The sequence below is a fragment of the Drosophila bipectinata genome, chromosome 3L (genome assembly GCF_030179905.1).
Source record: "Drosophila bipectinata strain 14024-0381.07 chromosome 3L, DbipHiC1v2, whole genome shotgun sequence".
Taxonomy (NCBI): Eukaryota; Metazoa; Arthropoda; class Insecta; order Diptera; family Drosophilidae; genus Drosophila; species Drosophila bipectinata.
This window is the reverse complement of record NC_091738.1, coordinates 16,511,315-16,533,845: the sequence shown is the minus strand read 5'-3', so window position 1 is coordinate 16,533,845 and position 22,531 is coordinate 16,511,315. Positions and strand designations below refer to the sequence as shown.

The 22,531-nt window shown below is 44.2% G+C and overlaps 1 protein-coding gene across 1 annotated transcript; it reads right to left on the bottom strand.

The window, feature by feature from the left end:
* Nucleotides 1–1,607: 1,607 nt before the first annotated feature.
* On the bottom strand, nt 1,608–16,763 carry mirr (iroquois-class homeodomain protein mirror). The gene is made up of 5 exons (XM_017235544.3): nt 15,903–16,763; nt 12,594–13,130; nt 5,408–5,514; nt 3,090–3,388; nt 1,608–2,955 (listed from the first exon to the last, which is right to left on the bottom strand). The coding sequence occupies exons 1-5, from the start codon at nt 15,942–15,944 to the stop codon at nt 1,961–1,963; spliced, it is 1,980 nt and encodes a 659-aa protein (XP_017091033.2). The 5' UTR covers nt 15,945–16,763; the 3' UTR covers nt 1,608–1,960.
* Between the last annotated feature and the right edge of the window lie 5,768 nt (nt 16,764–22,531).

The following is a 22,531-nucleotide window of genomic DNA, read 5'->3' as shown; positions in this document are numbered from 1 at the left end:
AATTCTTTGCCGCCTAGCCTCCGAATTGAGTGGGGCTCAGATAAGGGTGTGTTAAAACGCAAGGTAATACGGCATTTATTAAGTTTTTGTTAATTTTGTAGTTTTATTTATTAGGTGTAAGTTGTTATTATGTAGCCATGTAAGGATTTGTCCGTTGGCGAAATAAATAAATAAATAAATAAATAAATAAATAAATAAATAAATAAATAAATAAATAAATAAATAAATAAATAAATAAATAAATAAACCTTTAATCCATATCGTTTAGGATTCTCAGCAACATATTTTTGTTGCATATTTTTGTGCTTTGGCAAAACAACAACAACAAACCTACGGCCATACCACCGATTAAGTAGGCAAGCAGACTAAAAAGTCTATAACATCTCTAAGCATTCTCCGACCCAACATAATCTTGATCTGCACGAATATCATTCCGCTCCATGAAAAGGATATTACATATTACTTCGATAGAGAATTTTTAGAGAAAGAAAAGGAGGAATAAAACATTTTACTTGTATAAATTAAATTATAATATTCTTAAAAAGTACAAATTTTAATTTTTCCATTCCTTTAAAATTAACGTTTTTAAAAACCACCAATGTCACGCGTAAAAAACACAAACCTTGATGATGTTAAGTCTAATATGAAGGAGAATTCCTTTCGAACCGTGTATTAGTTTTTGTTTTTTTTTTTTTTAACTTGACTATAACCTCTAACTTTTCTCTATAATTAACAATTAAAAATGCATGTTTTTTTATTTATACCAATAATTGTGGCTTTTGTTTAATGTGTCTCATTATCGTTCTTTAATTATAAGTATATACAGTTTTACTAATTTACACTACGCTTAGGGCGCTACAGTTACGCGAGCTTATATACTTACAACTTGTGCATAAAGTACAGCAAATACATGGAAATCTAGCTTAGGAAATAATTACACTCCAAATTATGATACACACAATGTAAAATAAATTAAATTTATAAACGACAGGAACAAATTGATAACTTAAGACGATAAAAACAATAACAGCTAAATCAATGATTGCTCGTGTACATTTGGCTTGGGTTTTGGGGCATTCTGCGGAAGGATGTCTATATAAGGGGGTTACAAACTTGAATTGATATGTTTAAGGGTCCTTGCTTAGGGCTATGATTAACGGTGACCGCTAACTGAATATTATGTTGGAAAATGACACAAAACTTATAGGAAAATAATGGGTAATTAGTGAACTATATAAGTTGTTCGCAATGCTGTTAAAGAATTGTGCTTCTATTATTTAGCGGATGTTATGGTTTTGCCGTTTGTAGTTTTTTTTTTTTTTGTGGTCGGATAGTCGGATAGTATGTTATTTGTTATTCATTGATGTCGCCCCTGCTATATCTTTCCAATTTACATCCTATAAGCTCTGATTGCATAAGTTGTATGTAATTAAATTAACGTATCTTCAAATGGTTTTTGGATTATCTTCTCCACAAAATTGCACAACGTCTGGGGCAGCGGTTTGGGTTTTCGATTTTTCATTTTCGACACTTTTTCGATTTTTCTCTATATACGTTTATGCATGTATATATATTTCCTTGTATTTTTTGTTTTTTTTTTCTCTGTATTTATTTGTTTTTTTTTTTTTTTTGAGTGGAAGGGACCCGTGTCAAAGGAACCGCTGCGTTTCAGCGGGTTTAATTTTTTTTTGCTTGCTATTTGGTATAAGCGGCGTTAATCAAAATACCGAATAATCACATTGTAAATTATTGTCCGAAAGTGTAAATATATACCTTTCAAGCCCGGGAATCGGAACCAAAATCGGATTGGATTCAGTGACTATGGCCGCAGGAGCGTCAGCTTCTGCTGCTCCCGGAAGGCGATCAGCGAACGGAAGGCGGAAATAGGGGAGTTGGCGGCAGCTGCGGCGGCCGCCATTGAATCAGCCTGGTCCGTCGGGTCCGGGGAAGCCGATGGATGTCATGGCTTTGCACTCAGCGAGGTCACATTCACCCCGGGCGAGATTTTGCCGGAGTGGGAGCTGGACGAGGAGGCGGTGGAGTTGCTGGAGATTGGGCCCATCATGTGCTGGGCCGCTGACTGGCCGCTCGTGGTTGGTATGTGCACCACGTCGCAGCCCATGGACGAGGATGAGCTGGAGGCGGAGGGCGAGGCCACTGGGGGCGGGGCCACCTGACCAGGCGGTGCCACACCGCCGGGTCCGCCACTGCCCGTTGTCGTCAAGCTCAGGGGGGCAAAGTGAGGGCCATTGGCCGCTCCGGACACAGCCGCTTTCCACAAGAGCGGATTCATTCCGAGCGGTCCGTTGTGGGCCGCCAGACTGGCGCCGAAGGTCCTCTGGTGCTCCAGAAACTCCTGCGTCGGTGCACTCAGATGCGCAGCAGCTGGGCCATAGAATCCACGGTACAAGTCCGGGCGCACATAGGGAGCATAATTGGGTATTCTGGCGGCCAAAGGCGACAGGATCTTGCCCGGTGACGGCTGCTGGCCGGGATGTCCATAGAATCCGGGATGCGTGGGTGGCAGCTCTGCGGCTAGGCTCTCCTTGCTGGCCCCCGAACTAGAATCCTTGCTGTCCTTGGAGGCCATATCGGCCAGGGACCAGATGCGGGGCTTCGCCGTTCCGCCCACCGCCGTCTGCAGCGAGTTCTGCTGCGCCTGCTGGTGCTGTTGCAGCAACTGTTGCTGGTGGTGGTGATAGGCGGCGATGTCTGGCGGCGAGCCGGCCGGCGGTCGGAAGTGGTGGTGCAGTGCGGCGGGGTGGAAGAGCGGATGGGCGCCCGGCGGCATGCTGCCGGGTCTGTCGTACAGATCGGGAGATCCATTGGGAGATCCGGGCCGCGATTCGGACCATTCGCTGTTGTTGCTCTCTCCCGGCCGATCCGCCAGCATGTCACCCAGGCGTCCCGAACGGTCCTTGTCGTCCGTGGAGCCCACACCCGAATCCTTGGCATCTGTAAGAAGAGAGACATCGGAATTTGCAATTAAATATTGGTACATTGGATGGGAGTGTTTTCTTGAAAAGGTTACTCAGGATTACAGGATTAGTTAGTTCTTAGAATATAAGCAATATAATTTTTAAGCTTACCTAGCAGATCATTGTCCTCCGTGTTCTTGTCGTCGTCGTCGTCGATGTTGGCATCATCGTCGTCGACCCGGTTCCTTGGCTCCCAGGTCATCTTGTTCTCCTTTTTCAGTCTTCTTCTCGCATTGGCGAACCACGTGGACACCTGCGTCAGCGTCATCTTGGTGATAATGGCCAGCATTATTTTCTCGCCCTTGGTGGGGTAGGGGTTCTTCTTGTGCTCATTCAGCCAGGCCTTCAGTGTGGACGTGGTCTCGCGGGTGGCGTTCTTTCTCCTGGCTCCGTTCAGATCCATGCCGTAGCTAAAAGAAATTTTCAAATTAAAAACGGTTAGAGCTTGGTGTGGACATCATTTGGCACGATGAGGAGGAAACTTTGAAACCCTGAACCGGCAACCGGCCACCGGCAACCGGCCACCGGCAACCGACAACGACGGACGACCATTGCCCATTCCGTGAACTGCCGGCAGGTGATTAAGGCCAAAATGGAATGCATGCCCCAGCTGTTGCCAGGTCGTTCTGCCGCTCAACTTCTTTAAATATGCGCCACCGACCCGGGGCCCAGGGCCGGGAATGTTTTGTTGCAGCCAACAAACAATTGTTGCAACAATTTGTTAAACCGCTCTGTAGTGGGCGGGTTTGGCTTTGTTCTGCGTTAAATTTGTTCATCATAAACGCATTTGCATGCTACCTCCCCTGGGCCGGTCACCGGCATTTATGCCTCTGCAGTTTGCGGTCTGACACATGGCCTCTCGTCCCCCCCATATGTATGTCCCTGAATCACTCTATCCTTCCCGGTATCCCCACTCCTATCGCCGCTTTTTGAATGCATTTCCCCATCGATGGTCGATGCCCGAATGTCGCTGCATGCCACTGCGTGGACAACAACTGTCCTTTATCGCTTTTTGTGGGCAGTTAACATGAACGTTTTTAGTATATTGCCATATATACATCGGGTTGAATATAGGGATATACATATATACCGAAATAATTATATACACTGAGAGAAAAAGAGAGCTTTATGCTATCTCCAGAGTTAAAAGTTAGCCCATTATTTTTTATAATTTATATTTTTTACTCTGTAGAGAATGCAAAACACCGTCGGGGGAGAGAAATCGCATACATGTGTAGCTGTCTCATTTGTAGTTTTCAGACAGCTGCCCGATCCGGACCGAGAGGATGATGACAACGATGTCAACTGGATGCTATAGAGGAATATAATGCCTTTCGGATGAAGATATATGTATGTAAATATACATACATATATGTGGGGGATGTGGATGTGTGCCTATGGATGCGGTTGCTCTTTTCGCGGTCGGACGCGGCGTACGCTGCATTAATTAATTTGAGTTTCGAATGCAAAGTGTCGCCGAGTGCGAAACACCTGCGCAGACAGGCACTCTGCCTTTGATCACCTGACAGCTGAATATATTTTTTTAATTTTCCTATCAGCTCACTGTAAATGATTGGTGACGACAACAACGCCCCCACCGCTGCTTAAATTGTTTTAAAGTATTTGAAGGTGGGGCCCAGTAGTGGCATTTCGCGCGAATATTCCTCCTGAATTTTGAATTGAATTCGCCAGCTTAACGGCCAGCTTTGCCAGCAGCTTGCGGCACGTCATCGCGAAATAACTTAAAATTGATTTATGGCGAATATGGTTGATAGACAACAAATATAAGAAACAACAACCATCAAACAATAAACAGAAAACAGTAGCCAATGCATGAGTCAACTATCAAATTTTGTTATGAGTGTCAATTACAGTGAAAACAATGGGCATAGCGTTGTACCTGTCCGAACGTGAGTTGACGTGACGGGATGTTGTCGATTGTTTAACCGGCAATTGTGTTTGGAAATTTATGTCACTTCGGCTACCGAATGCAGTTTCTGTTTCTGTAATTTTTAGGTGCGTTTCGATCGGCGGAAGCGGCCACCGCCGACGTGCATACGATCAATTACAAGCCCATGAATTGCCGATGTGAATGCAGGGGAAATTCGAGTTTCGAATGCCACTGCGCCTGCGTGCCAATATGCCAGACTTTTACTATTCGAACGCACTTTTCCGAAAACGGCATTTGAATGCACCTGCACGCACCTGCCTTCCAGCCAGCCAACCAGCCAGCCTGCCTGGAGAACCTCAATACTCAACACTCAACATTGAATGTCCATTCTTGATCGAAAATTGCTTGCAACTCACGTTCGATCGACGCCTTTCAGCGGACCACCATCTGAGTTTGGTTTATTGGAATGGTTGGGGGAAGTATCTGTCGGATTCAGATACAGATACTACACTATATGCTAGATGACTAAGCCTCTCACCTGTTGAACGGATAGCCGGCGAAGGCCGCATCGTACGGATGATACATCGATGGATATGGCCAGGGTGTTGCTCCGGCCACCAGATTCTCCTTCAAATCGATGCCAGCCTGAAACGAGACAGTAAAAGAATATTAATTATTTATTTTTAGACAAATCTCCAGACGAATTTTTTTTTAGGCTTAACCTCAAGGGGCAATGGGCCAGACCTTGAACCAAAATTATAAAAAATCATGTTAAACAAATCATTTAAACAACATATTTGTGCCGATGGATGGCTTGAGATGTCACATTGTTATCAGCACAGTGGGCTTCTGTTTAAAATATATTTTTAATTCCAAGAATAAAAATTAAAAATAATATTATGGAATATTTTAAACAGATTTTCGATCCACTGTCTTGAAGCTCCGTGATAAGCCAGCATCAGTCTAACATGTGACCAAGTCGTGACACTCTGACAGTGACTTTAGAGCTGCGATCGCCTTTGCATTGTTCTATATATTCGGGGAGTTTTCCGAGGTTGTCTTTTTAATCGCAAAGTACTATGTAGCTTTATGGTGACATGACAGCCAGTACTGTCATTAGACAGTTGATAGAAATCACAGAAAACATTTAGGAACACAGACTTTGGCACTGATAGGCGTGGGACTGCCATGTAATGTATATATATGTATATATATAGAGCTCCGATTAAGTTTAACACGACAATTATCTACTTTTGTCTTGTCGCAATTCAATGCGACATTTGCCAGCTGTTGAAGCGATAATGGCGGACCGATCGACAGCAGCAGCTGTACGACAGCTACGATATATGTACAAACATACATATGTATATAAGACACATAAACTAACTAAAACACTAACTAAAGCCATCATCTGGGCAAGTAGTTCACCTCTGCAGTTATGACTAAGCAGCGGGGGTACAAAAACAAGATGCCAAATCAATAAGAACCAGCCAGATAGGGATCTACAAGGCACCGCAGGACAACGACAGGATACGGATACCCGAATGCAGGTCCCAGAATCCCAGAATCTATTGTCTGGTTGGCGCGACGAGTGTCTGGCAAAGCGGAAATATTTTTATGTCGCCAACACGAAAATGTTGCTCTTGCTTTGGCTGTTGATGTTGCAACATCGCTATCGCCGACCATCGACCATTGACTTGCTGGCGGAGTAGGAGTTGAAGTTGCAATCGCAGTCTGGCCAAAAAGGTTCCTCCTCCTTCTCCGGAGACTCGTTTGCGCAGCATGTGGTGAGTGCGAGTACAGCGGCGATAGACTGATAAACAGCAAAAGCAACAGCCACAGATCTTTTCGACCGGGCCAACTCCAGGGCCAAGGCCCTTTGACAGGTCCTGCACTTTTAAAAACTCCCAGTTACATAGTTTCATAAAATGAAAGAAATAATGGATCACAATTTTCAGAAACTTTTCTTTCAGTGGCAGAAAGAGACTTTGCCGACCCCTGGACGTTTGCAGAAGTCAGTTAGCCGAACATGGACAGCGTTTTCGGGACAGACTATATTAAATTACACAGCCCGCTCCTATTTCTCAATGGAGCCTCGGAATCGAGGGATCGAAACCGGTTTACATTTTACAACCTTTACAATAATCACGCCCGGCTATCACACAGGAATTGGCCAAAAGTCGAGGAGGAGGATTCAAGTTGCCCAGGTTGCCCAGATTGCCCAGATTGCCCAAGTTAGCCCGGATCCCGGATCCCGATCCGATCCGCCAAAAAAAAAAAGAAAAATAAAACAAAATCTGTGTCGTGCGTGTTTGGCAGCTTTCGGAGTGCGTGTAGAGGCCATGTTCATGCGGGTAAAGCGCATATAATAAATTGTTGCCAGCCGGCTACCAGCAAAAGTATCTCTTTCCGAGAGGATGCAACAGTAGCAGGCAACTATTTGAACGGCAGCACCTCACGCTCGAATCGATTCAACTCACGGGATTTGCGCTGGCGGTGGTTAATATTAACAACATTCGACATGTTTGCGTCTGCGTTTATTATTACCAATACTGCAACAGCAACAGTTGCAGCACTTATAGCAGCAACATCAACGGCAGCAACAGCCAGAGCCACCGCACAGATGCAACTAGTTTTGAAGTTAAATATTGCATTACCATCGGCGACGACAACGGCAATTGTAAAAGCGTTGTAACGCAGATCGTATAGTGGCGATAGATGGCTTGTTCCTCGCCAGCTATGCCAATGCATTTGCCAAATGTTTGTATGTAGTTTTGTCACAAAGGCTTGTTTCTACGATTTAAGTATTAAATTAAATGTGACCCCCCTCGGTGAACTCTGTATTTCAAAGTTCTCCAAGACACAAGGAAAACACTTGCGGTCTTCCCGTGAAACCATACAACGGTGACGTGATTCCCTCATAAATCATACAACTGAAAACCTAATGAACAGATTTGTTTAACCGATAAGTGTATTCTTCGAGTAATAAATTTAAAGCTAAATCCAATTCATAATAAGTATTCCATTAATCTTAAAGGCAATAAAAATTAAATATTTGACAAGGTCTATGTTGGTTTTTTTGAGGGATAAGCTTGAGATACTTTCCCCGCCCACGGAAGCACATAAATGAGTGACCACCGGCCAGTGGTAGCTACTTGCCACAAGCATCTCAAGTGGTTAGGAGATGTCTGATCCGACAACTGACCGGAGTGCGTCGTTTCACGCATCGGAAAGTGCGGTTTGCCATTTACTTATTTGCTCATCAGGCCATCGTCTTCCTTTGCGGGCAAATTAAATAATTCAAATTAAAATGGGAATGAGAATGGAGACCAGAGACCGGGGTCTGGGGACTGGGACTTTTGTCTTCATTACTAAGGAAATTCTGCGACTGTGTACCCTTCACGCCAAAACGTCAATGGGCCCCGATGGCGGATAAAGAGGGGCTACGGGTACGGATACGGCTCCGGCTCCTGTGGTCTGTCGCCTTGATGCGCCACGATTTGAGCGATGCGCGTAATGACGGGTCGAGTTAATTAATTGCTGCTTCGATTTAAAAATAAACGCACGTTTGCCCGCCGCATTCCCGCCTGTACAGCGAAGAATGAATGGAATCGGATTCGTACGAGTATTTGGAATTGAAGTCGGAATCGAAATCGAAATTGAAATTGAAATTGACGACAGCGTGGAGTTTAAGTTGCGCCAAAGAATGTGCCATGTCCTAGGCAAGTTAATCTACACTTTGACAAAATCTATCAATTATATACAAAATATACAATACAAAATCTGGAGCTCACAGCCCGATGACACTTTTTTTCACAACTTGCTTATAAAGTTGTACGGCTCTGAGGTTGCTGGTGATGTTGCTGCTGGTCGTGTTGCCTGTTTGTTTGTACGTTGTTCGTATGCGTTGCCATGACTGCTAATTTGTTTGTTGTAGGCAGCCAGGGCAGCCCCATTCAGGCTTTCAGACCCACACTCCGGCACACTTCCTTTTTGCCTTTTTGTGTGTGGTGTGTGTGTGGGTATAAGAGTGCAAAATTTACTGTTAACGAACATTTTCAACTTTGCCAAAAAGCCAAACAACAACGGCAGCAACACAAAAACTTTCCACAACACTTACGGCAACAACAATGAGATTGGTGCTAGCAGTAAATGTATTTAGTACTTTGCCCAGGCCAAGGCATGACACCACCCACTAAGGCCACCCACTCCACCCATCGACCCGCCGACACCTTACCATTAGAGCCAGCAACCCCCGAGAACAACACGACAACACTTCGACATTTTGAAAGTTGACAAATCAGTGCATGTAGCAAGGAGTTCCAAGGAGGCCAGGCCAGGATGTGCCCGGGATTCGGGGCAGTCGGGAGTCTGTATTCCCCTGAATCTGAGGGGTTGTTTTCAGTCCAAATAGAGGGGGAGGTATAGCTACTATATACACACACACATAGTAGGTAGTGTGTATGGGCCCCGATTTGTAGTTGCTTTCTGCTACATTTTGTAGAAAACTTGCCAGCGGCAAAAGTTTTTGTAGCTCCCACAGGATATGGAGAAAGCGTATACACCGCACATTTCGAGTCCTTTGTTGCTGTTCGGCAGCAAAACCCATAGCGACTATGTTGTCGAGTGTGAAATTTCATGCTTGCATTGTTGTCGTTGATGATGTTGCGGCACTTAAACTGGGGAAAAGTCAATATACCATTTTGGCTACTGGCCCAAAAGCGTCAAGTGCCTAAAAACACCCATTCCCCCCCACAAAGGAAGGACTCTTGGGCCACTCAAATGAGCAAAGACTTTATTATAGAGGTTTTTTGAGAAACTTTAGAGTTCTGTAAAATTCTATTCTTTAAACTAGATATCCTAAATGTTGATCCTTATCGAGTTAACAATTAAAACATTTTCCTTGTTTTGTGAATGATAAGTGATCCCTTTTAAATTAAGGGCGTCGTTGAACAATTAACAAAATTAATCTATCCGAGTGTCAGTGAGTGTGCAGGATGCAACATATGCGTCGAGGACGCAGTCAATTTTGGACTTCTACGGATAAGTAGATGAACGGATGAATGGAGCGGCCTGGGAAATGGGAGTGGGAATGGGAACGGGACTCTTGGAGGGCGGACAGAATGACAGCCTGTCACTTGCGTGTTGACAAATTTATTAATAAGGTACGAGGCGGCGAGGCAAGTCGACGCCCCCAAAGGCACAGTAACACCACTACCAACAACAACGAGATGGAAAAACGGATGAAAAACACCGGGCGCGGCCTGGGCCCGGCCTATTTGTTAGCGGGCGGTGCTCTTCAAATGTATCTTGCCATTTGAAATGACAGCGATGCCTCTGTGCGGCGGCGGTTGCACCACCGGGCCATGCCACACCAGGCCAGTCCGGGACATTCTCATCATCATCATCCACCTTAGAGCCGGAGTCACATTTGGAGTTTTTGGGTAAAAATTGGAATGAGAAATGGTAATGGGGAATGGGAAATATATTCCCGCGATGCGGCAAACTGACAGCCGCTTGACAGCTCGTGTCAAAGTAATGAATCCACCGCATTGAGCAGACACTTTTACAACTATACTACGGCAATATATCTAGGAGATGTATATATAACTCAGTGCCTTAAAGAGGAATCGCTTCAGTTTAGCGCCGGCGGTACGAACTGAAGTGACTAATTACGACCCCAGATGATTTATTTAGCAGATGCCACGGCCCGCGACCCACGACCTGTTTGGTCTTTTAAACGCTACGTGTAAATCCTCTTTGGATCGGATCATAGAATCTCAAGTGCCGCGTGTGTGTGCCACATGACACTTCCATCAAATTGTTTTCCTATTAAACTGCTGTGTCAGCACAGAGATAGTGAGTGCTTCGATCTCGACTGGGATCACTGATCGATGCCTTCCGATGCGGCTATTTTTTGTTTGAGACTTCTTTTTTTTTGTAATTTTTTGTGTTAATTTTTGGGCAAGACAATGACTAAATTTATACGACATCACAGCTACTGGTATACGACCGGTTTTTCTAATTTTATTACACATTTTTTTTTTTTCGTGTTCATCTCAAACTAAACCAGTTCATATGCAAATTAGCATTTGAAATATTTTATTAGGTATATGTTTGATTAGTCGAAACACCATTGGTGGACATCGATTGAGCTTAAATCACTTTACGGCGATTATAAGCTTACTTATAAGTTTTATAAAAATTCAAAGAACAAAAAATTGGATTTCTTTTCAATCGGAGAGTGTTTGTAGCACAGACACACACTTTTCGGATGGCGATTTTTAATTTTGCTTGATCTTCAGTAGCCACCATTCTAAATACTCAACGGGCCATTCATTAAACTCTCAGTTTCAATTTCACAGTCGTCAGCTCGTTTCGAGTTTATGCTTCTGTTTCTTTGGGAGCCCGGAGAGGGCTGGTGGCCGGTGGTGCCGTCATCGTCAGCTTTTAAAAGACTTTTTTCTTTTTGGCTTGTAAGCAAATAAATTAATGTGTTCACTTTTGAATGCGACATTTTATCGGATCATATTTAATGGGCGCTGTTTGTATTTGGGGCCCGCGGACCGAGAAGAAACAGAAATGCCTACCAAACGATTTGCCGATTAATTCAAACATATTATTAGGGCTCTAACAATTCCGAGACAAAGCAATTAAGAATTTCCAGAGTTTAAAAAAACAATTAGACACAAGATAGCCATTAAATTGCATCTGTCAAAGTCAACAGAAATTTCCTAAAATATTTACAACTTGAATTCGATTGACTGGAAACCAAAATGTTCACCAGAACTGTAACAACTGACAACACATGCCAGTAACACTGGGTGTCCTGGGTGTAGGATCCCTGGTCCCGGGTCCAGTTTCCAGTTCCTGGGCTCCGCATGTGGTCTCCCAGTACATTGTAGCCAGAATAGAATTGTTGGCAAACAAAGGCAAATTACATGATGCTATTAGAAGAGCAATGCCGGTGAACAAAGGGCCGACGGCGAAGCGCCGGACATGTGGTGAGCAAGACGTGCCGTGGTCCATTGTGTCCACAAATTCGGACAGGAGGTGAACCTCACAATCAGTTTCTGGCTCTGACTCTGGCTTTAGCCCTGGCACATCGAGTCTTAAGTCGCAATAATATTTCGCAACAATGTGGCTTGAAAAATCGCCAAAAGGTGCACCGACAAGCGAAAGGTCAGGCATAGGCTTAAAGCCCTAAGTACCGCAGCCAGTGGGACCCGCGTGGCCCCACAGGCCTGACAAATCGCTTCAAGCGAGGCTCTGCTGTAGGCTCCGTGGCACAAGTTCGGAAGCATAGACTCCAAGGGCCAAGGGGACACGATCAAATGACGATGCGACTCAGACTCTGACTCTTACTGGGACTCTGAATCTGAATCTGACTTCCAAGGTGGTCTCCCGGTCCGTGGCTGGACAAATTCACAAATTTATTGCGCCATTGTTTGGGACATATGACTTATGAACAGGCTTTTTGGTACACTGAGGAAAATAATATCCTTAAGAGAATCTAAGAGATAGCAATCTATTTTGGAAAATTTGTATTTGCTGAGAACTTTTTTTTAAAGTCCACCCTTGTTTTAAGAAGTATTTGTATTTAAGGAATTTGATTTCATTTTATAAAGTTTTTTGAGGGGGATTTTTAGAACAATTATAGCTATATCTTCTCCACTGTGTATACTGAGATTAAAATTGCTAAAAATATTTTTTTAGAAACTTACCGGATTGGCGTAGAACGGCGGCTGATCCGCTGCAATGCCGGAGAGGTAGGCGGACATGCCCTCCGGATAGACGCCGAGCGGTACGCCTCCGGCGGCCGCTAGTCGCTGGTAGCTGAGCATGTCATACTGGCAGGAGCAGATCGTCTGGCCGCTGACCGGATCCGTGTAGATGGTGCGACCCGTATCACAGCAGCGGTTGGGCGGGGGATTTCCCGAGCCGGGCGCCGGCGCCGCTCCCGGGGCGGAGGAGTGTGGACCCGGAGGCGGAGCCCCGACAACTGGAAGTCCGGCGGGAAGACCGGCAACCGGGCCGCACGGCGATGTGGAGCGAGCACCCGGCGGCACTGTCGATGTAACCATGCTAATGCCGCTGTGTCCGGGTCCGGAGACGCCTCCTAGACCGACACCGATACCGGGGGCACTGAGTGGCTGGGCGGCGGGGCAGGCGAGCGTGGGCAGCGTCGAGGGCGGACTCTGTGGAGCGTTGATTGGAGGCGTGTTGGGCGACGAGGTGGCAAGGTGAGTTGAAACGGCATTCTAAAAAGAGGAATGAAAGAAGGTTGGTTTATTTCTAAAGAAAGAACCTCAGAGTAATTAAAACTAAGAGCCCCAATTATCCTTTTTTTGTGGCTTATAAAAAGTCCTGCTTTTCTGGTTTATAAAGTTTATTGATTTATGTTTGTGTTAAGAAATCAACTCCCTCAACAAAACATAACAAACACCATAAACATTAATAAGCATTGTTTACCAAAAAGTATAAAAACGAAACTAATTTAAAAACGATGCACAAATATTTTACTTTGTGGTCTTTTCCGATCCATTTCTTAAGTTTATGGCGGGCCATTAAAGCGCTGCTTCTTCAGTTGGATGGATAAAAAATATATATAAAAAAAAAATGAAAAGGTATGGGATGGGATGGGACAGAAAAATACTCAATAGATGGTCTACTGTACCGAGCTACCAACTGGCACTAAAACTTAATTAAAAACGTTGCCCCCTTATCAGCGCGATAAGCGCGACTCTTCACCAGGGTAGAGCCGTGGGCTGTGGGCCCTTCAAGTTGGGATTCCGATTCCCCGATTCCGATTCCAATTCCAATACCGATCCCAACCCGAACCCGAAACCTTCTGCTGTCTCAGTCAATAAAATGAAACTCCCCAACCAGAGACGCCTCCGGCTCCTATCCCCTTTTTTTTCTATCTTCAAAGTGGGGCCGCCATTACCAACAAATCATGTTTTCGATTGACAACATTGATTTAAATTACACAGCCGATTGCTGCCAACGACGACAGCGGCAACAGCAACAACAGCAACAACAGTAACAACTGCAACATCGACAACGGCAACGGCCTAAGAGCAATTTGATTGTAAGTTGTCCAATGACTGCCTGGATCGGAGCTCTTGACTATATACACATATATATGCGGTGTATGTTTGTGTGCATAAGCCTATCGCGCACTTTTGTCAACACTTTTAGTCAGCCAACTGCAACAGCAACAACTGCAACAGTGCAACAGCAACAACAGGAGGGCACAAGAGCAACGTACACATTCGCATATACGCGACATGTCTCTACAAACAAGTTTCAGGTTTGTTTATCGCGCTGCCTCTTTGGTTGCCCGTGTTAACTTTAACTTCTTTTTTTTTTTTATTTTTTTTTGGTTTTTCACTTTTTTTGTTGTTTTTTCTCCTCGTTGCTCTTCCCGTTTAACATTTTACAAATGATCCGAGGCGTAAGATACGATTTTTATCGCAGGCCGCCGGTCACAGAGCTGCAACATGTACGTATTGGTCGTCGTGATTGATACCGCCGCCGCCGTTGCTGCTGCCGCCTATGTTGTTGCATATCCCCCAATGCCCCCCTCCTGAAAAAGTATTGATGTTCGGGGCCTTCGTCTCGTGCTTTCATCAAGTGACAACTCAAGTGGCCCTATGCGATTAAAAATTAATTCCCGGTGTTGCCTGGATGGATGGATCTACTGCTACTTCGGTTCCGGCTTATCAGTCGGCTCTTTGAATCAGCCGCCGATGATTATCCGGCTATCTCACCGACTAGGGTCCTACTAAGTACATATTTACTCTCGTACGCTCCAATAGCTCTATATATATTTGGTAAAAAAGAATCATGTTGTATAACATGAATCAGATCACTAGAATGCTAGAATAAAAACGAAAATTTCCCAGAATAATTATTGGGTTATAGTGAACCTCTGAGGTTACTGGTCCGGGCTTAATGGTTCTTTGTTTTGAGATTATAATTTTGAAATAATTTCCAAGTAATATAAAATTAAATCAAAGAGATTTGTTGTTCATCATTAATTTCATCAGGGGATATACATACATACATTCCAAAATGTTGAAGTAAAATAAATTTAAACTCTATTCTCCTATTAAGTTCTTAAGTTCCATTACTCGGTGGTTATAGTTAGAATAAGTTTGAAAAAATCTGAATTCCTTGAATTGAAACTCTCTATATTCTATAGAACTCCCCAATATTATCGCTTGTTTATTTTAGCTCTTCCCCTCGGAAAGTTTGGAGATTGTTTATATCTAGAATACCCAAGTCAAGAGTGTATATGCTTTCATGTGTTGAGTGACTTTGAATTGATTACATTTGGGTTAAAGAGGCAATGGATCAAATTTCCAATAAGGGACCCTACACCACCATACAAGCATAATGAAAACTTGTATCGGGGTTCTCAAATACCAGGATAGAGTCGGCAAGGAATACCATACGATTACAATGACCTTGCTGTGCTTAGTTAACAACCAAAAGACATTGCCCAATGGGATTTTTGGCGAATTGGCAGCCGCAATTTTCGAATAGATGTAGCAACTGTGGTCCTGACATTTTCAAAGCAGACAACCCATCGAACCGAACATCTTCTCTTTGGTTTATTTTTAACTCCATGTCTTCCGTTTGCCAAATCAGATTGTTAAGGCATTCGAACTGCGAATCGCGAGCCCCAAAGACTAATCCCCACACGGTTCTGTGTGTTTCTACTTGTCTGGGCATCTGGGGAGGGAAAAACGTGTACTCGTATACTCGTATAATTGCACTGATTTATTTCTGATGATCTTAATGTCGATTTCGAGACTCGATCAACAAGTGCACTGCAAAACGAGTTAGCCCAGTTTGCATAAACGAAAATAACCGAGAGTGCTATCTAATTGTAACTATCCGCGGGCGAATGCCAATCGGGCTAAACTCAGTCATTAACATCAGATACAATCCGTGTTTTTCACGTTTTACAACTCATAAATATTTGAAAGCGATGAGTACGATTAGAAACAAATTGAAATACGCACCATTACTAAACTGATACCGGTTTCATTACTGTGCACTGTCATTTAATATTAATTTTTGCTTTTAACTAAAACTATAAAGCAAATCTTAAAGTAACGATCCGATCGACAGAGTGACACAGTGGGTGAGATGACGATGGAGATGGTGTTGCTGGAGGTGGAGCTGGAGGAGGTGATGATTCCGGAGGTGTTTGTTGTTGATGTTGTTTGTTTTGGAAACTCGCGCACAATCAAATAATCCGAAAGTGATCCGTTGTAGTAGTTATAAGTTGAATCCAAATCTTTAGTTAGCACTATGTTTTAGTTATGTTTTTTTTTTGAACGCAGAGTTTCGAGTGTAAGTGTGTTTTAATTCATATTTATTTTTTTTGTATTTTTCAAAACTTGCACTTGCCGACGGCTAAGGAACGTGGCCCAGATGATCGCCAGCACTACGAGGCATTCGCGACGAGGGGCGATCGAGAAACGTAACACAACCGGAGAGTTACAGGATAGATGGGAGAGCTATCCGGAGGATGTGCAATGGCGATGCCCCAAAAAAAGGCAAACGTTCTCGAACGAAGGCGTTCTCGTACCGACTCGAGCACGAATGAATCGGAATCGGAATCGAAAAATTGAAAAATCTGTGTGCCTGTGCGGCTGTGCGGATGTATCTGAATCTGATTCTGAATCTGGGAATCTGCAGCGACGACTGCGACGGCGACGGTGTCGGTGACGGTGACGGCGGGCAGAGAACACGGGCACAATCCCAATACCAATCCCAATCCCAATTCCAATTCCACAGTGCGGCGTTGCGGCTCAAGCGGACACACGAACGATACGAACAATCTGCGTAACAGTCAAAAGTAGACTAACATGAGTTTCTTGAGCAACTACAAAGTGTACGACAAATGGGAATTACACGACAACCGACAATCGAAAACAGCGCCAAGCAGCAACAACAACCACGGAACGAGCATACGGCACACACAGATACATAGATACGCCGCCACACAGATACGAACGGTTGGTGGTGTGCGTGAGAGCGAGAGAGCCAAACGGGTTTTCGCCCCTTATTTTTACTCTCGCCACGATGGTGTTGGTGCGTTCTCTTCGTCGCCGCAATGGTGGTGGTGGTGGTGGTGCGTATCTGTGTCTGGCCGTATTTGCCCTGCTTGTCGATGTATCTGTATCTGTGTATCTGTAAATGTATCTGAGAGGTGGAAAAACAAAAAGTAGCAAACGAGGCGGACGACGAGGAGCACGACCAGAGAAACGAACAACGGCAATAATGATTATCATTATAAGTGGGCTGGCGCTGGGGCTGTGTGTGGCACTGTGGTGTTGCGAGTGCGAGCGAGACGGTGTGGCACGAGAACCGGTTGCGTCATGGGAGTGAGGTAGAGGCCAGCACCACCAGCAGCAGCAACAGAGCAAAGCTCTAGCAGCAGCAGCAATGTCAGAGCACACACCAAAAAAAAAAAGTATCTGAGCACTGTGACCATAAATAAAGTATCTGGCAGTTTGGTGGCGGGCCAGAACGGGACGACAACATTTGCCGGTGAATGCGATTCGTGGCCGAGGCGGCAGCGGCAACATTACCCGTTTGCTGGCGTTGGCTGCCCTGGTCTGTTGCCTCGTGTGCAAGCGAGATGGGAGCAATCTATGGAGCAGCAGCAACGACAACGGCAACGGCAACTCCGAGCAGCAGAACATGAAAAAATTAACTTAACAACTAGAAAAATGGCTGTTATTGCGTGTTGTTGTAAATGCCGATGTATGTATTTGTAGGCACTGTTGTTGCTGCTGCTGCTGCTGCTTCTGCTGTTGCAATGCTGCTACTTGCTGTTGTTGCTGCTGCTGCTGCTGCTACGTTGCTGCTGCTGCTGGTGCTGCTTTTTCTGCGGCCTGCTACTTCTACTGTGGCTGCCGTGGGTGTTGCTACGTGTAGTTGTTGCCATAAACAACACAACAACAACAAAAACAACAACAGGAGTAGCATGAACGTCGCAAAGTGTTTACGCTGCTGCCTCGGCGTTGAAAAAAAAAAAAGAAAGAAAAGCCTGATGAACATGAACGAAACTCGTGAAGTGAAAAGAGAGGTTGGGCCAACGCTGGGTAATGTTTTATCATCCATCCGTCGAAACCGCCATCCCCCTCCCCCACACCCATTTAGCCCACACCCCCGGCTTTCCCCAACTGACCGCTTTGGCTGGATTGGTGGCATCTTTCGCGCTGCTCCACCAAAACGCCACCGCAGCTGCTGTGTTGCTGCCGTCGCTTCTGCTGCTGTTGCTGCTGCTGATGTTGCTGCTACTACAACATACGCTCTTACATTTTATTATGTAGGTATTTGTTTTTTCCTTTTTGTATATTTTTTTTTGTTGCCTCTTGCCGTGGCGTTTCTTTAACTTTTTCTAATTAATTGAAACGCCACTCGAGAGGAGTGACGGCAGCTGCTAGAGTGAGGCAGCGCCACTGTGTGGCGTTTATGTGATACATATGTATCTGTATGTGTACTAAGTACATTCTAAAGCTACTTTGTTGTTCCTGGCAATCGGTGTATCCACCTCATCGTCCTTTAGCAGGAGGATTGCTCTCCTGCTCTCCCCACACCCCTTACACCACCCAACCAACCCACCCACCCACCACTGAGCTCTGTGTCGCACACGCAGTAAACAAATTCTTACAACATTTAAATGAAGTTACTGCAGCTTTATCCTTTCCGCCATTGCCCGACATTAACGATTCGCTGCTCGATAGTCATTTATTAAGTGTTTGCTTTTCGCCAAAGATGGTCTGTCGGTTTTCATGAAAATTAATGGTCTGGCAGTGCCAAAAATAATAGTTTTACTAACCATGCTATGTAAGTTGTCCGGAATCAATTTTTTTTTTGTTGAGTAAATAAAGTAACCTTTAACGTCTTTATTTTTTTCCCCTTTTTTTTGAAGACTTTGTAAAGTTTTTAGTGATACTAATGATGGTAGTTGGATTATGGGTTTTTAAGAAAAATGTACTTTAAGATATAGTTATATTATCAACTGATATTTTAGAAATATAAATTTATTAACTAAAAATTTGTATTTTTTAATATTTAAAAAATTATATAATTCAAAATTGGATTTATACTTTTCAATAAGTTTGGTCAGTATATTACAGAAATATAATAATATTTATTTTATTGTATCTTTCAGACATCAAATATTATCAAATATTTAAAAATATATATTTTAAGTTCATAAAAATGCTTGAATTGGTACAAAAACTAATTTTAAATAAATAGGTTTTTGTATTTTACACATTTTTTCAAACATAACTTTCGAAAAACATGTTTTTGAAACTTAAACATCTAAGAATTGCCAAGAAAAGGGCGAAAAAGGTATTTATTTTACGTATGATTTTAAAAATAATTATTTATTAAGTGAATTAAATATTTTTGTAAGTATTTTAGTAAAAAATTATTGTTTAAAAATTAAAATATGTCTTTTTCTATGCCCGCTGTGCTCTTATTAAATAAGAAATAAGCAGATATGTGTACATATTTTCCGGGGTAACCCAGTTTGAGTTACTTTTACGATCCGTATCTGTATCTGCCATCAGTGGCTTCTTTTTAATTCGGAGCGACATTAATTGGCTCGCGAGCAACAAATTCAGATCACGTTAACCCATTGGCGCGCCTACAAAATTGCCGTCGCCTTCTGTTCGGGAGGACGACACAAGTCTCGCAACCGCAGCGGCAACTTGGCAACTCCGAAGGGAAAACTGGGGTGAGGCGGAAAAAGGGGGGTGGGCGAAAAGCCAGGAGGTTGCCAGGGGCGGGTGGGGCATTGGCCACCAACCTTTTTCGAGGCGGGAACACTCCGCTTACTGGCGCTAAGAGCCCAGAAAGAGAACGACAGAGTACGGAAGATGGTCGAGTGGAACAGAGAGAGAGCGAGTCAGAGAAAAAGTGGCAGTGCACGGTAAAGCTGCCCCAAATGGCCGCAAGCAAAAAAGGGAGGGCAAGATGATGCCAAAGCCACCGGTTCCCACCTCCTGCCCCGGGGGAGGAGGGCGGTTGGGAGGCCATCTCCACAACTCCTCGTAGCACCGCAGTCGTTAGTCGCAGTCGATCCAAATCCAGAAACAACGTCAGTCTTTGTATAACGATTTTTATATTTCGAACACGAGATATATTTGTATCCTTTGTACTTTGCTTGTTGCCCCAGAGTAGCAGCAACATGGGCAGCAGCAGCAGCAACAGTAACATCGGCAGCAACAGCAGAAGTTCGAGTATCTGTGTGTTTTCGTTGTATTTGTAGTTGTTCAGCTTGTATTGATGGCAGCGGTGGCTTCGCTTCGCTTCGCTGAGCTTCGTATCTGTATCTTTGGGATGCGTCTCGTCTGTTTCCCCTCTCACGCCACTCTCAAGCCATGTATCTTTTCGATGCAGAGCTCAGGTTGTGTTGTACTTGACTGTGTATGTGTATGAGTGTTACAGGCCAGGCCAATGATGATTGTGAGCTCTCGATGCCAAGACTTTCCTCCTCCGGTGTGTGGTATCTATGTATCTTTGTATCTGCGAGCGCGGACAAGCCAAGCGCGTGTTGCGGAGTGAGCGGCAGAGTGCGTACGTCGACATGAATTTTAATCTAATAGATACAAATGAAAAGGTGTTTGTGTGCTCCGCTCCGGTGTAATCGCTTTGACTCGGCGGGCTTTTTGGGGCGTATAGTATGTAGTATGTGGCTCTAGTAGTTGCGGTCGTTGTCGGTCCCCCCTCAGGAGTATTGATTCGTTTCCCCCCCGCCATCTTTTGGATGGCTTTTTATTGCCTTCTCGTCCTCTTTGATGCTCCAAGGACTCGCAGGACTTATCGCGGGAAGTTCCCCCGAGTAGAGCCTGCGGTTATGCCGGTGCGTCTGCTGGATTTTGTCTCTTCATACAATGTTTTTGATTGATTTTCTTCAAGGCGGTTTACTCAAGAGCTCTGGCAACTTGTAATAAGGACCGATATTTTTTTGGGATTCAATAAAGTCTGGAAAAAGGAGTGTAGTTTGGGTGTTTACTTCAAGACTAGACAGGAGTTTGGTTCTTTGTTTAGGGTATTGGGGATGTTTTTGAAGATTTCTTATAGAGAGTTGTTTCTAATGAATATTTTTGATTAAAATTCTTAAAAAGAAAGTATAATAATAAATAATTATAATTAAAAAGTAATATCCATTTCAGGAATGGGTACAAAAAGACCCTTAACTACTGGGGGGAGGAGCAACGATTGCTCCGCTTACTTTCTTAACGATGACACGCTGCAATCCGAGATGTTGCACGTTGCAAGTGGGCCAAGTGGCAGCCAACCAGCTAACCGACCAACCAGCCATTAATGAACAACCATCTGCAGCAGTACGGAGAACACAAGACAAAAGCTTTACAAAGGTGTGTTCTTCTCAGTAGTATCTGGGCATCCGCATCTGTGGCATGGATGGGGTTGTGGAGAAGGCAGGCAATGGCAGGCAGCATGCACCCTTTGCAGGGGAAGGGTTTTTAATGCTCGGGTTGGAGTGTAGCAAACAAAACCAGATAGATACCGATGCTCTCTATACAGCCATCATCGACATGCGATGAACACGGAACAAGTTGTACACAGATAATCATAAATAAACGAGGCACCAGCCTCGCCAGCCTCGACGAAAAAGTACGAAAAGGTACACCGGGAGAACCGAAGACACGACAGAGAGGACGAGATACATTCGTATCTTTCAGATACTATGTGGGTAAAGGGGGTGGTCTGGTCTGTGTGTGCTTTTTCTTTGTTTTTTCTTTTTTTTGTTTTTTTTTTTTGTTTGTTTGCTCGGAGGAGAGCGAGTAAGCACGAGCGCCAGAGCTAGCGCCAGCCAGCCAGCCAGCTTTATACCCGAGCAGGGTTCGATTGGCACACACAGTTACAGCCACATCCGCAGCCACATCCCTGCTGGCAATCGTAGAAATACAGATAAAAAGATACTTTTGCACGGCGACAGCTGCAGCTCTGTCTCGCTCGCACGCGAGATGGAGCATATTGCAGCACGTACTACATGCCACTTGGGACTTTTTCCTCGTCAGAATCAATTTCGCCAGCCTAATTAGAAAGAGCGTTGCTCATCAAAAATAATAAGGGTTAAGCTTAAAAGAATGACCAATTAGATCAAACTTTAAGATTCCTTTTTTTTTTTTGTTTTCGTCTGAGGCCTTTGAGGCGCTAACTTAATTAAATTTGAAAGGGCCCTTTCCCTTCTCCCTCCACCAAAAAGAAAAAATATATAAAAAGTTTCTCTCCCCCGTTGGCAACCCATTTTGTTTGGCTATTTTTGGTCGGGCTGTGGTTGGATGTACACGTAATAAATTTAATCATAAACCGAAATAAGCGCGTTTAACCACGCTATCTTTTTATTCGTTTATGGGCGCGTGCAGGGAAAAAGTTCGTGAAAGGGATCCGCCGGGGGGCCTGTGTGTGGTTAGCCATCGCATAGATACAGAAATATTGTATCTATTTGTGTGAAGAGACCCCATCCTCCTTCCAAGGACCCACTGGGGGCAGCGAAGAGCGAACGTACAAAATGTAACTGATGTTTCAGTGTTTTTGTTCCCGTCTGTTGCCACCTCTCGCTCTTGGCCGAAAAGAAAGAAAAATCCAAAAA